The 16,370-nt window shown below is 41.8% G+C and overlaps 1 protein-coding gene across 1 annotated transcript in view; it reads right to left on the reverse strand.

Moving 5' to 3' along the window:
• Positions 1–4,023: 4,023 nt before the first annotated feature.
• Positions 4,024–16,370, reverse strand: part of LOC109871888 (gelsolin-like) — a 35,833-nt gene continuing 23,486 nt past the window's right edge. Inside the window, exons 5-17 of the mRNA XM_020462908.2 lie at positions 15,715–15,864; positions 11,358–11,447; positions 10,913–11,045; positions 10,555–10,643; positions 10,077–10,292; positions 9,058–9,191; positions 8,385–8,475; positions 7,686–7,856; positions 7,350–7,524; positions 6,871–6,986; positions 6,595–6,672; positions 6,413–6,473; positions 4,024–4,651 (exon numbers count right to left, since the gene is read on the reverse strand). Of these exons, the coding sequence (XP_020318497.1) occupies positions 4,491–4,651; positions 6,413–6,473; positions 6,595–6,672; positions 6,871–6,986; positions 7,350–7,524; positions 7,686–7,856; positions 8,385–8,475; positions 9,058–9,191; positions 10,077–10,292; positions 10,555–10,643; positions 10,913–11,045; positions 11,358–11,447; positions 15,715–15,864 (1,665 nt within the window). The 3' untranslated portion in view covers positions 4,024–4,490. The remainder of the gene's footprint in view (positions 4,652–6,412; positions 6,474–6,594; positions 6,673–6,870; positions 6,987–7,349; positions 7,525–7,685; positions 7,857–8,384; positions 8,476–9,057; positions 9,192–10,076; positions 10,293–10,554; positions 10,644–10,912; positions 11,046–11,357; positions 11,448–15,714; positions 15,865–16,370) is intronic.

Here is a 16,370-nt window from a genome sequence, read left to right on the forward strand (position 1 = left end):
TAGAGGTTCATCTTGCAGGTTACCGAGTCACTAAATGCCCGAATCATAATAGCCCCCATTGTGCCAGGGCCATGCAAAGGAAGCTTGAAAAGTGTTCTGATCTTAACTTGTTTCTTCCCTTCTTTGGAAATGTTAAAACTATATTACTTCATAAATGTCCATAGCCTTAATGTGTGACGTTTAATGGATAAGCTTATACAAAATTTTCCTAAATTAAATGTATGAATATAGGATGAAGATTATTTGATGTAAATTAATTGAATGCAAAGTATGGACTCAAGCCCTTTATGCAAATATTAAAGTCTATGCCCACTATACAGTTTGTAGTGTGATCCCATCTCTGTATGCTGTACCTAAGACATATTTTATACAGTACTGAGGCGAGATGCAGCGCGCGCGCAATGAGTGGGTGTATCTGGCACGGGCGCAGGCGGTAAGGACGAATAATTTACTGTGTCCCCATGCCATTTACTTGGTGAAAAGAGAAGCCTAGTCAAATAACGATATAGGCTGCAGTGAGAGCCCCGTTCACAGTGACAAGTGTGCACAACCTGGTCTCAGAGCATTTCGTATTATTCTGTACATAAATCTCAGATACTCCTGGGTGCAAGGATAGCTATGTTTTTTTGTTGCGTGTGTCAACTTTACACCTATGGATTTTGCGAGGTCAGAAAGAGTCCTAGCTACTGTAGTAGGAAACCTAGGATACATGTCGTTCTAATATATTATGGTGCCCTACCCAGAGCTTAATTTTATCCTGCCAGAACAGGACTGGCACCTCTTCATTTTGGACTGTTTTGTTCCGGAACCTATTTGGCCAGATCCGGTACCTCTCCTGGCATAAAAAAATATTTTCACCTTTTGCCATGTAAAAATTCTAACAAAATCGATCAAAGTTTATTCGAGTTGCCTCTTCGTTCGTTAATTATCCTGCCTACACAAAAAAAAACATGAAAAAAATAGATTTTCAGTGCGGGCTTAATCAACTCTAGGCCCGTGCTGAAAATCTACTTTTTCACAAAGGTTTTTTGATTCAGGGTTGGGCCAGCCCGGGTTCATGATTTACAAAACATTGTAACCTATGTTTGAAACCAACGTGTGGCCGTGGCTGTGTGAGAAGCGTGCCAGTATCTCTCACATAACTAGAATGAGATTAACTTTATATGATCTCTCTCCCTCTCTGCTCTAATAGACGTGAGCCTGCAACGCTCATCTCTCCAGCATTGTACTTCATCATTTATTTCCTTCTAGAATCGGGCAAAGGGTTCTGAAGGAACTGCAGCACCACAGATACATTTAAATACATTTGCAAAATGTATATAATTACTGCTGTCTGTTCAGAAATAAATTAAATCATTCAGAATAGCCTACAACACCATAAGACCTATAATTTAGCCACAGAGGATAAATGGCTTATTTTTACAAATAGGCTAGCTGTGGATTGTAGCCCAATAACAAGGAATAGCCTACAGTCTGGGAATGCGAGGCAAATCTGTCAGTGAAAAAACAGCATGCAGACAAAGCAGGCCTTTAGCAATATTTCAAATACAATCGAAGGAAAACACAGGTTGGAAAGCAAATTGCTCCTGCTGAAAAGAGAAGATTCTATGCTGTAGGCTACCAAAATATTTGATCAACTTCCAAAAATTGAGATAAGCTTTCGGGATGAGCCCATCAGCCATCACCAGAGAGTGGGCTGAGTATCATTGGGTGAGCCAGCGAAACTGGAGAGCATTTTTAGGACCATAATTTCCTCCTCATATTGTACCCTACAATATAATTGTCTCCACACACCTAGACCTGGGATATTGATGGATTCAAGACAAGGTCGTTTTCATTGATCTCAGTGTCAAAGTAGCCTGCCATTTCGATCATTTATTTGTGCGGTATTAAAAAAGATTCTGCCAGTCTCAAATCAGGTAAAATTATGTAGAATTGCATGAAATGTATTTATAAAAAAGCTAAAAATTTCCCGGGACCTTAGGATACAAAAAATATTCCCCATGTGTACAACTTCTGTAAGTGCCTCTACTCCATGGCTCTATGCCACTTTTTTCTCATGCGTTCCTGGACCTCAAAACTCCCTAGGTCACCTGCAGGTCACCGCCTCTCACGGCTCACTTTTTGTTCCAGCACCTCCGGATTTACAAATCAAGCACTGGACGTACATAAGATTAAGAGCCTACAATAACACATACTTTGGTGTAGGTGGCCAAACCAGAAGCTTTCAGCCTATTTAAAGGCTGTCATGTCGTTTTTTTTGAGCCAAGAGGCAAAAACCACCCAGTTTAACCTCCGAAGATTGGCAGTCAGAAATTCGCTGATGGCAGGGCCAGCAAACATTTAGGTGGGCCAGAATTTGGGCACTCAAATCATCATAAAATGATCATATAAGCATAGCCTATCCTATGCCCTACTGTAATTTATTGCACACAACAAATCATGTAACATATGATTTCACATTACAGACCAAATAGTCTTGTAGGCCTAGGTAAATCCATGACTCTTACATTTAACATGCGACTCACATAGACTTACATATAATAAACCATAGGCCTGTAATTAATAGACTATGAGACTAGAATATAATGCAGGAACTCAAGCAGAAGAACATTTGAGGTGCCGATACTCAGCTCCGGTGATCTCCTGCCCAAGTCAAGTACTGTGCTTAGGTATAAATACAAATAATGTCCTATTTGGAACACTGACAAGTAGAGCATAAAAAAAACTATTTTGGTGGGCCAGGCTCCCCAGTGGGTGGGCCTGTGCCCACCCAGGCCCACCCGTGCTTATGCCCCTGGTGGCGGGAAAGAGTTGTCCATCAAAGCTCCCACAAGACTGTCTGATGAGCTGTTTGATGAAGGGCACATGTCAATCACACCATGCGGCACTGCTATCAATGATTTATATATACACTAGATGACCAACAGAGGGCGCTGTTTTGAAGCCACCGCACCTCCGTCTTGGCACTCCCCCATCTTTGGAATAATATATTTTGTAAGCTATAAAAATGCATTTATTAATGTCTATATTTGTTTTTGCCACATTTATTCTATTATAGACATTTTAATGCATGCCATTAAATTATATTATCTGAGCTAAAAATGCATATAATTTTGTTACTGTCCCCCATATTGTTTTGTTTACATGTAATTTTTGCCTTGAAAAATGTAATTGAAATACTGTAGAATTCCATTCATTCCTATGGAGGACTGCTTCTTCTGGGGAGTACCAATATGGCCGACCGGTGGCTTCAAAGCCAGCAGCATACTACCCTGCATCGCACTGCTGGCTTTCTTCTGATGCTAAGCAGGGTTGGCCTGGTTGGTCCCTGGATGGGAGACCAGATGCTGCTGGAAGTGGTGTTGGAGGGCCAGTAGGGATCACCTTTTCTTCTGGTCAAAAAAAATAAATCCCAATGCCTCAGGGCAGTGATTGGGGACATTGTCCTGTGTAGGGTGCCGTCTTTCGGATGGGACGTTAAATGGGTGTCCTGATTCTCTGTGGTCACTAAAGATCCCAAGGCAATTATTGTAGGGGTGTTAACCTTGGTGTCCTGGCTAAATTCCCAATCTGGCCTTCATACCATCACGGCCACCTAATCATCCTCAGCTTACAATTGGCTCATTTTTTTCCCTGTAACTATTCCCCAGGTTGTTGCTGTAAATGAGAATGTGTTCTCAGTCAACTTACCTGGTAAAATAAGGGTTAAATAAAAAACAATACATAGCATTAGCAATCCAGGGTTTATATTAATCATTGACTGCCACTGTAGATCTAAAGGTGGGAAGAAAGAAGACAACTCCGCCTAGCCAGGTGGTAAAAAGATACCATCCTCTTGAGGGAGTCTTCCGTTGTTGAGGTACTGTGGCTGTCTGTTCTCAGTTTTTTCCACTATTTGACTAACTTCAGAGGAAAGATAAATGTTACATGGAAGAGATTGTGCTGATGTTAAACGTATGATACCTTGGTCTGCTGTCGTTCCTATCCACCTGTCAACATAGAAAATATAGGCTACCAACGTGTTCTCACGTGTTTCTAGAGTTCCTCTAGAAATACTTGGAATTTATTGAAAAAGCCATAATACCATTTCAGAATCATGGAATGTAATGTAAAAAAAGAAGAAGAGCAGACATATTTCTCCGGCAGAGATATCCTGTTCAAATGCAGCATGCAGACCTAAGTCTCAATGGTAATCACATCTCATGACTTCACAAAGTATAACCAAATACCCGTTGGATTCAATAGACTACTGGAATAAACAGGCTCCAAAAGATAAGGTTTTTCTCTGCTCCAACAGCAGATTTAAAAAGGCAGGCTAGGTGAATGTTTCATATGAGTCTAAAAGAGGCAACGTTATGGCATAAACACAAGTCTAATTAAAATAGCAGTCCAGGGTGTTATACTGGTACTCTGATCCAAAGAGCAGGGCGGGGGAATGACATGCGTATGTGTAAGTGCCAGATAGGTAAAGGGGTAGAGTTTGGCATTTAGAAGCGGGCATGGATTATCTTCAGAGGGTCTGTTTCCCACATTTTGGGGTCCCACGCCTGGAACCAGCCAGTGAAGGTTGGGGGTTCAGCCCCTTGTTTGATGGTGGTGATGGACAGTCCTCTGCGTCCAGAGGGGTCTGAGTCCACATAGTCCTTAGCTAGAGAGGGAGGGAGACATTAACATTAACAATGTCTACACTGTATTTCTGATCAATTTGATGTTATTTTAATGGACAAGAAATGTGCTTTTCTTTCAAAAACAAGGACATTTCTAAGTGACCCCAAACTTTTGAACGGTAGTGTGTGTGCGTGTATATATATATATACAGTGGGGCAAAAAACGATTTAGTCAGCCACCAATTGTGCAAGTTATCCCACTTAAAAAGATGAGAGAGGCCTGTAATTTTCATCATAGGTACACTTCAACTATGACAGACAAAATGAGAAAATACCAGCAACAGTGTGTGAAAACCTTGTGAAGACTTACAGAAAACGTTTGACCTCTGTCATTGCCAACAAAGGGTATATAACAAAGTATTGAGATTAACTTTTGTTATTCACCAAATACTTATTTTCCACCATAATTTGCAAATAAATTAATAAAAAATCCTACAATGGGATTTTCTGGATTTTTTTTTCTTTGTTTTGTCTGTCATAGTTGAAGTGTACCTATGATGAAAATTACAGGCCTCTCATCTTTTTAAGTGGGAGAACATGCACAATTGGTGGCTGACTAAATACTTTTTTGCCCTACTGTATATATATATATATATGACACAACTACTCATTCAAGGGTTTTACTTTATTTGTACTATGTTCTACATTGTAGAATAATGGTGAAGACATCAAAACTATGAAATAACACCTATGGTTACAGTATAGTATAAAACATGCAGTAACCAAACAAGTGTTAAACAAATCTAAATATATTTTAGATTTGAGATTCTTCAAAGTAGCCATTCTTTGACTTGATGACAGCTTTGCACACTCTTGGCATTCTCTCAACCAGCTTCATGAGGTAGTGACCTGGAATGCATTTCAATTAACAGATGTGCCTTGTTAAAAGTTAATTTGTGGAATTACTTTCCTTCTTAATGCGTTTGAGCCAATCAGTTTTGTTGTGAGAAGGTGATGGTGGTATTTAAAAAATATATATATATTTTACCTTTATTTAACTAGGCAAGTCAGTTAAGAACAAATTCTTATTTTCAATGAGGGCCTAGGAACAGTGGGTTAACTGCCTTGTTCAGGGGCAGAATGACAGATTTGTACATTGTCAGCTCGGGAATTTGAACTTGCAACCTTTCGGTTACTAGTCCAACGCTGTAACCACTAGGCTACCCTGCCGCCCCTAGATAGCCCTATTTGATAAAATACCAAGTCCATATTATGGCAAGAGCAGCTCAAATAAGCAAAGAGAAATGACAGTCCATCATTACTTTAAGGCACGAAGGTCAATCATTGTGGAACATTTCAAGAACTTTAAAAGATTCTTCAAGTGCAGTGGCAAAAAACATCAAGCGCTCTGATGAAACTGTCTCTCATGAGGACCGCCACAGGAAAGGAAGTCCCAGAGTTCCCTCTGCTGCAGATGATAAGTTGGTGGTTACTTTGAAGAATCTAAAATCTAAAATATATTTTGATTTGTTTAACACTTCTTTGGTTACTACACGATAACATATGTGTTATTTCATAGTGTTTATGTATTCACTGTTATTCTATAATGTAGAAAATAGTCAAATAATGAAAAACCCTTGAATGAGTATGTCTGTCCAAACCTTTGACTGGTACTGTATATAAAGGTCCTTGTTTGATTATATAGATACAGAGCTCATGTTCTCCTTAATCAGTTGTGGCCTCAGTCTTCGTCCTGGGTAGATGCCACTGTGAAAGTTTGTTTCCCTGCGTGTTTGTCCTACCTATTTTGGGTGCTCCAGTTCTCTCTTCTGCATTTGCTTCATTACCGATCCAGAGGAAGATCTGGTGGGAGTCCAGAAATGCTGTTAGCTTATAGACTTTCAGATTCACTCTGCATTGTATTTTTAGAGCAGAAGATGAACACGCTTGTGAATTATGATATGGATGGGGGAGCTTCACTCACCTGGTCCCAGGTGTCCAGCAACATGACATCATCAGTGGCCAGGTCAGTCTGTTGGAAGTCTCCAGGAACCTCTTCCACCTGATGATTGGAGGATTACAATATGTTACAGCACTTTGGAACATGGGCACATTTGACTTGTGCATTGTACTTTGTATTACCTATGCCTTTTCTCTCCTCCTGAGTGACACTGAATTCCCCATTGGGGATGAACTGAGAATATATCTATCCAAGAGAGTTAGTTATGTTAGACACACTCAACAACAATCCATCACTTACACTGAGGCATCCGGTCTTGTTGGAGCAGCCAAACAGGCGTGGAGGTTTGACCATGTTCTGCAGACTCTTGGAAGTCTGGTACTCCTTCTTCCCTCCCAGGGCAGACCAGAACCCAGCTAGGACAGAAAACACCGGCATGGATTAGTCTCCTTGGTTGTTTGGCACTATATAGTGTTTTCTTGTGATTTGTCAGGATGTGTGATGTTATCTCTTTTCTGTCTTATTTAGGGGCACATTTCAATTATCTAAAGTTGTTTCTTCTCCATGTAACCTTTCCTTCATCAACACTCATCTGAAAAAGTTGCTTTCCCATATCCTGTGATTTCAGGCTGTAGATGAAGGATAAGACAAGAAGAAGAAGCCACATTTGACTATTGAGATGCACCCCATGTCATACTATTGAGATCCAGCCAAATTAATAATATTAAGATGCACCCCACTTAATACAATAAACCTGTAACACTAGATGGAATCCTTACCTGGCTCCTTGCCCTCAGACACATTACTGCCACTGCCACCCAGGAAACCCACAACGTGCTTGGCGGCGGCCATTTCCTCCTCACTGGCACCCACCCCTCTCCACACAAACATGGCGGTGGGAGATTTGAGCACAAACACGTCATTGGTGTTCAGGAAGGAGGCAGAGGGCTCTACCTGAGAGAGAGAGGAGACAACGAGGTGCTCAGAAGTTGTTCAGTCATTTTGATGGTTTAGTCTAACAATTGTTAGACACTTAATCTTCCTCAAGCAATCACACACACAGGTACAAAGTGTGGTCCCACTTTGACGCACATACACACACACGAAGAACTCACCTCTACAGCTCGTGTAGCGCGGGTGGAGGATTGACGAATGTGGAAGAGGCGGGTGCTGCCAGTACCCGACTGTCCTCCTTTACGGGACGTCCCTCCATTATGGACCATCATGGGCTTGCCCTGGAACAGGCTCATCAGGTGGGGGGGTTCCTGACCCTGGGTCACACGCACCTGGAGGGGAAAATGGACACTTAATGATAACTATGTAGAAGAAAAGCCATCCTAAAGTGACAGGTAATTCTGGTGATTTAATAAAAAAAATTGCCAAAGATTGCTTTCCTTATTATAATATACTGTCATGATGGAACCTTGTGTCAATATGGTAACCATTAAAATTGTACACACACTGGAAGTAAAACAAAGTGTGACTGCCCTCTGCTGGACAGTATAAAAAACTTTCCACATAACTATTCAGTCTATAAAGACAAAATCCACACGTGGTCCAATAATATGACCTCACTTGTGAGAGACTTAAATGACTGGACACCAATGCAGCCGCTGCCCTTGCCAAAAGATCATCCATCATGCCATCGGCTTTATGAAGCACGATAAATGAAACAGCTTTGGCCTATTCACTTATAGTGCTTAGTCCAGTGACCTTACGAATGTAAATGTCACACCGTTGTACCTATTGCTCAGGTGCTTTTGGACTGTGAGTGTTGGGGACATGGGGATAAAATGGAGAGGTTAGAGACCCACCTGAACAGGGGCTCCTCCCATAGAGTCATCCAGCTTCACCGTGAGGAAGGCAGAGGCTGCCAGCTCATCCTGGGTGCACTTCAGCCCCTGCCTGACACACACGCAGATACAGATTAATAAACACAAAGCACTACTACAAGTATTGAGTCAGTTTTGCCATGATTATTTCAGATACATCCTTCTTTATGAACATAGACTAGGAGAACACATCTAAGGGTTTCAGAATATTCCAGAACAGGTTGGAGTAAGGTAAAATACCCCGTTGGTGTGATTTGTTATAAATGATGTCACGTACACACGCACTGACCAGGTGGCAGATGCACAGTAGATGATAAGGTGTGGTAGCGTAGTGGTTAGAGCATTAGGCCAGTAACTGCAAGGTTGCTGGATCAAATCCCCAAACCGACAAGGTAAAAATCTGTTGTCCCTAAGCAAGGCAGTTATTCCCCGGGTGCCAAAGACAGGGATGTCAATTATGGCAGACCCCACACCTCTCTGATTCGGTTGGGTTAGATGCAGAATATACATTTCAGTTGTATAACTGACTAGGTATCCCCTTTCCTTGTAGAGGATGTCATTTGAACTGTGTAAATGTGGATGATGTCATATGTACTGACCAAGTGTAAAGTAGATGGTTTATAGCATATTTTTGGATGATGTCATATGTACTGACCAGGTGTAGATGATGTGCTGCTCCCTGCCTCCCAGCCTGTAGCTGTAGAGGATGAGGTAACAGTCTCCTCCGTAGAACTGGCCATAAGAGGAGGGATCCACAGCCACCTTATCACCATCCTCAACACGCCAGATCTGAAAACAATAGTTTCATTTTCCACGTGTATGTTGCTGCTCTGATCTGTTTGAAAAGTGCCCAGCACCCTGAGTGACCCTTTGCTTCAAAACCTTGTATTTACCAGGGCTAGTTTTCCCAAAAGCATCTTAAAGGCCCAGTGCAGTCAAAAACGTGATTTACCTGTGTTTTATATACAGTATATTTCCACACTATGAGGTAGAAGTAATACTGTGAAATTGTGAAAATTATGATAATGATTATGCCCTTTATGTGTAAAAGCTGTTTCAAAAGACTGCCTGAAATGTATGCCTGTTTTGGTGGGATGGAGTTTTGGTCTGCCTGGTGACCTATAAGAAAGAGAGTTCCAAACCTCTCTGCCAATAAAAGCTAGTTTTCAGTTTCCCCCTCCCTACTCAGACCATTCCCAGAAGGTCCTAGCTAATTTCTTGCTTGAGAAATGTCTCTTTGCTCTAAGAATCTATTTGAATTGAAAACAATCACAGTAAGGTACTTCATTGTTCCACAAAAAAAAATGGCTGCATGGGACATTTAAGGCTAAGTTCATTGTTAGAACCTTAGTAGGAGAATTGTTAAATCTCCGAGCTGTTTCCCAAAACCAGCGTTATTAACACTGCACTTTAAAAAGCTCGTAATCTAACGCCAGACCACTCTTAGAACAGCCAACTGCATCGTTCGATTCTTTTTAGCCCTCCTGCATCACTTTATACAGACTTAGTTCAGCGGTCTGAAACATACGGGCAGTGAGCTACATCTGGTCCCCTAGCCAATTTAGTGCGGCACGGGGTTGTCTTTGTAAACATAAACAGCTGGACCCTGGGCAAAATTACTATGAGAACCCTCACATAGTTATTTCCATTGTAGTCCAGTGTTGTGTGTTTTACCTGGACTTTGCCCTTGCCGTCGTCCACCATGTTGTGCTGGGCGGCCATGTTGTTGTTGGAGTGGAGGGTGGAGGCGTCGAAGGGCACTTGCTCCACCTTGGCGATGCGGCCGATGGTGTAGGCCTTACTGGGACCCGTGGTCTGGTCCTTGTCCTTCCAGTCACTGAAGAACTGCTTGAACAGAGTGGTCTCGCCTCCTGCTGGTAGTACCTGGATCTGCAAGGCCGAAGAAAAAGGAAGAGTCAGTTGTTCTGTTGTTTACCATGAACCTCGATTTCCTCTCACATGTGTGGTTATGTGAGACTAGTTCACTATCAATATTTGTTTTCAATTCATTATTGTTCAACATTTTAAGTAACTTTTTTTTTTTAAGTGGACATACTAACAACATTTTGCCTGAGCAAGACCTAGCAAAGGTCAAAATGTTTTCATCCATGCTCATTTAAAAATGTTACTTCACATTATTCCATCAGCGTACCTGTGTCTTGTCGGAGTAGCCCTTCTCTTTGATGAACTGCTGGGCTGCTGACATGGCTGCTTTGCGCTCGGCTGCATTGGCCTTGGGTCCTGTGATGGAGGTAAGATAAAGTTGATTAATCATCAACACATCTCAACAATACTCTAGAAACTCACAGCTGTGCACAGGGATTTAGTGAACATTTACTTGACTTCTCATTCTGAATCTCGCACTATCCTACACAGTAGAAATAGAAAATATGTTTTACGTTTTTTATACATGAATCACTTTTAACTGTATTCTATGTAAGAAATGTGTTGCATAGGTAATGTTTGATATCCTGGCAAGTGTTTAAAAACAGTGGCGAGGACTAGTCTACCTTTCCATACGAAGACGTTCTTGTCCACTCCGTTGTCCAGGATGTAGCACTCCTCGGCAGTCAGCATGGCCTGTTTGAAGGGGCTGGACGAGGCCACCACCGACGACTTCATAGAGCCAGAGGCATCGGAGATCTACAAAATAAACCGAGATGAGATATCAATAAATACATACATATATACTGTACATATATTGACAGTACTCCCTTGACAAATAATTTGTTCTTCTCAAATGGATCCTTAAATAATATATACTAAATGTTATGAACAACTAAACACATAACGTCCTAGATTCACAATGCATGTGAATGAGCTTGAGAGATCAACAATGTGTGAGCACTGAGATGGACAACACCATTATCAAGAGAAGAGAACAATGAGATAGGAACAACAATTACAAATCATTATACTGATGTTGAACAACAAAGGTGCAGTAACATCAGTTACCATGTAGAGGGCACCCTTCTTCCTGTTGGAGGTGTCCACCTTCTCATCATCAGGGGTGCCAGGGGGGATACTGGGTTTGGGCCCCAGAGCCTAGGACAGATCCAAAATGGAGGATTAGCTTCATACAGAGACAGAGCAATGCCAGTCTCTCTCTCTCTCTCTCTCTCTCTCTCTCTCTCTCATTACAGTGTTTTTGGCACAGAGCTGGCACAGAAATGACACATAGCACAAATCTTTTGTGCCCATATATATTCCCACGGCGAGGGGTATTTCAATGTCCAGGGAACTCCTCATCAATGCATAGCACCATTTTATGATATGGTATCATCGTCACGTCCAACGATGGAATATTTGAATGTTATTTGGATACAGTAGGTGTGTAAGTACGAGTAACTTGCTTGTGTGTGTGTGTGTGTGTGTGTGTGTGTGTGTGTGTGTGTGTGTGTGTGTGTGTGTGTGTGTGTGTGTGTGTGTGTGTGTTTAACTATACTTGTGGGGACCAGAAGTTTCCACAAGAATAGTAAACAAGCAAACATTTGAACAACTGGGGTCAAATGCTATTTCTAGGGAGTTTAGGGTTAAGGTTACAATTAGTGTTAGAATTAGGGTTAGGCAGAGTTGTAGACTCAAGTTACATGACTTGGACTCGAGTCTGAATCGAGTCACAAATTTGATGACTCGAATTGATAGAAAAGAAAATAATTTGGACTTGGAGCCCGTAGACATGGGGCTTGAATTGAATTGAGACTGATGACAAGAAAGTATCTGGCCAGGTTATCTATTTTTTTTGTCACTCATTGCCAAAATATTGTCACTCACTGCCAGGGACAGTAACTGCTACATCACCCTTGTAATACAAATAACATGCCAATTTGAACAGATTGGCAAGTGAAACACACCCTCTGCACTCTGATTGCACCAGCAAACTGTCAATCAACACAGGTCGGGAGAGCTGGAAAACAGATTGCTGATTTGCTGTACAGCTATAGGATCGGTTGCAGCGCAAACATCAAATTGGAGGGAGAGAGGTTTGCCATAATGATAAAAAATTATGCCCCAAATCTTGTTTGGTGATTAATAATATTAACTGTATACTTTGCAAGCTCACCTGCAATGGGGCATCAATTACTAGCATAGGCCTAATGGTCTTCTGGTATGTAGGCCTAATGGTCTTCTGGTATGTAGGCCTAATGGTCTTCTGGTATGTAGACCTAATGGTCTTCTGGTATGTAGGCCTAATGGTCTTCTGGTATGTAGACCTAATGGTCTTCTGGTATGTAGGCCTAATGGTCTTCTGGTATGTAGGCCTAATGGTCTTCTGGCATGTAGGCCTAATGGTCTTCTGGTATGTAGACCTAATGGTCTTCTGGTATGTAGGCCTAATGGTCTTCTGGTATGTAGGCCTAATGGTCTTCTGGTATGTAGACCTAATGGTCTTCTGGTATGTAGGCCTAATGGTCTTCTGGTATGTAGGCCTAATGGTCTTCTGGTATGTAGGCCTAATGGTCTTCTGGCATGTAGGCCTAATGGTCTTCTGGCATGTAGGCCTAATGGTCTTCTGGTATGTAGACCTAATGGTCTTCTGGCATGTAGGCCTAATGGTCTTCTGGTATGTAGACCTAATGGTCTTCTGGTATGTAGACCTAATGGTCTTCTGGTATGTAGGCCTAATGGTCTTCTGGTATGTAGGCCTAATGGTCTTCTGGTATGTAGGCCTAATGGTCTTCTGGTATGTAGGCCTAATGGTCTTCTGGTATGTAGGCCTAATGGTCTTCTGGTATGTAGGCCTAATAGTCTTCTGGTATGTAGACCTAATGGTCTTCTGGTATGTAGGCCTAATGGTCTTCTGGTATGTAGACCTAATGGTCTTCTGGTATGTAGGCCTAATGGTCTTCTGGTATGTAGGCCTAATGGTCTTCTGGTATGTAGGCCTAATGGTCTTCTGGTATGTAGACCTAATGGTCTTCTGGTATGTAGGCCTAATGGTCTTCTGGTATGTAGACCTAATGGTCTTCTGGTATGTAGGCCTAATGGTCTTCTGGTATGTAGACCTAATGGTCTTCTGGTATGTAGACCTAATGGTCTTCTGGCATGTAGACCTAATGGTCTTCTGGCATGTAGACCTAATGGTCTTCTGGCATGTAGCCCTAATGGTCTTCTGGCATGTAGCCCTAACAATTTCTTGAAATTGATCATTTACTTATGAAGCTTTGCATTTGGAATTTGTTGTTAAAATGTATTCTTACTAAGAAAAGACTCTCGTCACTCACGCTCTCCAAACTCCCGCCAGTGGAGAGCGCTTTTTTTCTGTTGTTGAAATGTTTGCTGTTGCTTTCACACGTTTACATTCACAGGCCCTATGTGATAAATCTATATTCCATTTAATACAAAAATAATTATTAGCGTTTCATCATTCCATCCCGTACCGTTAATTGCAACATGTAGACATTTCTGTTTCATGTTTGATAGGCCTACGACACATTTTCATTTAGCCAACCATTTCTTACCCTGCTCTGAGTGGACGTGAGGCCTATATTGCAGATGGACGTTCGAAAGAGTCATGAGGTAGAAGTTCGGTTTATTTAATTCAATATATGGTTTCCTTTGTTCATATTTCCCGGGTTGTGTCGGAGTTCTGTGTGTCTGTGTCCTGCAGTACAGTTCTGCGTAATAGGAGCGCACTGTAGCACTGCTTTGGGGTCAGAACATTGAATAAGAGAAAATGATTGTTCCATGTATGCATTGTGTTGAAATATCCGTCTGATTAAGACAAATGTAACAATGGATATGGAAATAAATTGCCTTTTACATTGTAGAACCAGTTTATTAGTTGTAATTGCCAATTACAATTATGGTCCTGGGGGCCAAGTGCTTCTATTATGTAGTTGGCCTACCTGTTTGAGCTCCTGTTAGACAGATTCCATTTGGCTTTTCAAGGGGAGGCTGAACAGTCTTGCACTCTACCAGTGTCCGTTAAGATAGGACAGGTTCAGCATGATACAGAGGCTATATCTTTTGTGTTGTTTGCCGTGTATATTTGGTAAATCTACTTGTATATTTGGTATGAAATGGCGCTTTCACCATTGGAACACCTGTAAATAAATCTACACTCTGAGCACGTCAACCTGCCTTGCCATCTGCTGATGTCATGCCCTTATCATGATTGATGTCATGACTCAAACACAGAGGAACGCTAGAAACTTGTTTTAGTTGCAAAATGGAACAGTTTGGACTACTGATTTCACCCTAGGTCAGCTAGATGCTAGATCAGCCAGATGCTAGATCAGCTAGATGCTAGATCAGCCAGATGCTAGATCAGCTAGATGCTAGATCAGCCAGATGCAAGATCAGCTAGATGCTAGATCAGCTAGGTGCCTGATGCTAGATCAGCTAGATGCTAGATATGCTAGATCAGCTAGATGCCTGATGCTAGATCAGCTAGATGCCTGATGCTAGATCAGCTAGATCAGCTAGATGCCTGATGCTAGATCAGCTAGATGCTAGATCAGCTAGATGCCTGATGCTAGATCAGCTAGATGCTAGATCAGCTAGATGCCTGATGCTAGATCAGCTAGATGCTAGATCAGCTAGATGTTAGATGCAAAAGTGTGCAGTGAATGTGTCATTGTCTGTCACCTTGATTACTCCAATATGTCTCTCGACCTGTGTACGTTATAAACTTTCATTTGTATGCTAGGTTGTAGCAACCTCATGATGGGTATAGGGAAAATTCCAGTATCATGTAGTAGCCTAAACCGATTGACGTTACATTGAACTGGGTGAATGAAATCTCAATGAAAGGCATAGATCAGCTAGATGCTAGATATGCTAGATCAGCTAGATGCCTGATGCTAGATCAGCTAGATGCCTGATGCTAGATCAGCTAGATGCTAGATCAGCTAGATGCCTGATGCTAGATCAGCTAGATGCTAGATCAGCTAGATGCCTGATGCTAGATCAGCTAGATGCCTGATGCTAGATCAGCTAGATGCTAGATCAGCTAGATGTTAGATGCAAAAGTGTGCAGTGAATGTGTCATTGTCTGTCACCTTGATTACTCCAATATGTCTCTCGACCTGTGTACGTTATAAACTTTCATTTGTATGCTAGGTTGTAGCAACCTCATGATGGGTATAGGGAAAATTCCAGTATCATGTAGTAGCCTAAACCGATTGACGTTACATTGAACTGGGTGAATGAAATCTCAATGAAAGGCATCCAATATGCTGTAATAGAAATAAGGCCATGCTCATAAAAAAAATATTTTTCTCTCTAATCTTAAACGACACCAACCGTGTGTGTGTGTGTGTGTGTGTGTGTGTGTGTAAGCATGTTCGTGTGTATCCCTATCCCTCACCTCAGTGAGTTCCTGTGGCTCAGCACCATCCTCCACCATGTGGAGCTTGGCCCTGCCGTTCCTCTCGTTGTCCCTGATGTCGATGGCCACCTGGGAGGCCTTCAGTCTCTCGAAGCGGTTACTCTCACTGCCACACCACTGGTAGATATCCTGAAGAAGAGGTGGAAAAGAAATACAAGACATAAAGTGTTTAGGTTTCCAGTGGTACCATGTAGGTACTGATATTACTGTCTGTTCGGTGACTAAGGGTTCTATACTTGTACTGATATTACTGTCTGTCCGGTGACTAAGGGTTCTATACGTGTACAGATATTACTGTCTGTCCGGTGACTAAGGGCTCTATACGTGTACTGATATTACTGTCTGTCCGGTGACTAAGGGCTCTATACGTGTACTGATATTCCATTTCAGGTGTATATCATTTTTACTTTTCATGTTACTTAGCCAAAAGCCCTTCAGGCTTGTAGGGCAAAATCCTAACTTAAGATGCATAGCTTAACATTTTATTCAAATATTCCATTGAGGTCAATGCATGATTATGATGTGAGATACTGCACCTATAAGTTTTCATGTTACTTAGCTCGTAGCCCTGATTCCAGCTTACAGTTTTCCAATACTGTAGCCTACATATACACAGGCCAGATCTACATTTCACC

Source organism: Oncorhynchus kisutch, linkage group LG27, assembly GCF_002021735.2.
Source record: "Oncorhynchus kisutch isolate 150728-3 linkage group LG27, Okis_V2, whole genome shotgun sequence".
Classification (NCBI taxonomy): Eukaryota; Metazoa; Chordata; class Actinopteri; order Salmoniformes; family Salmonidae; genus Oncorhynchus; species Oncorhynchus kisutch.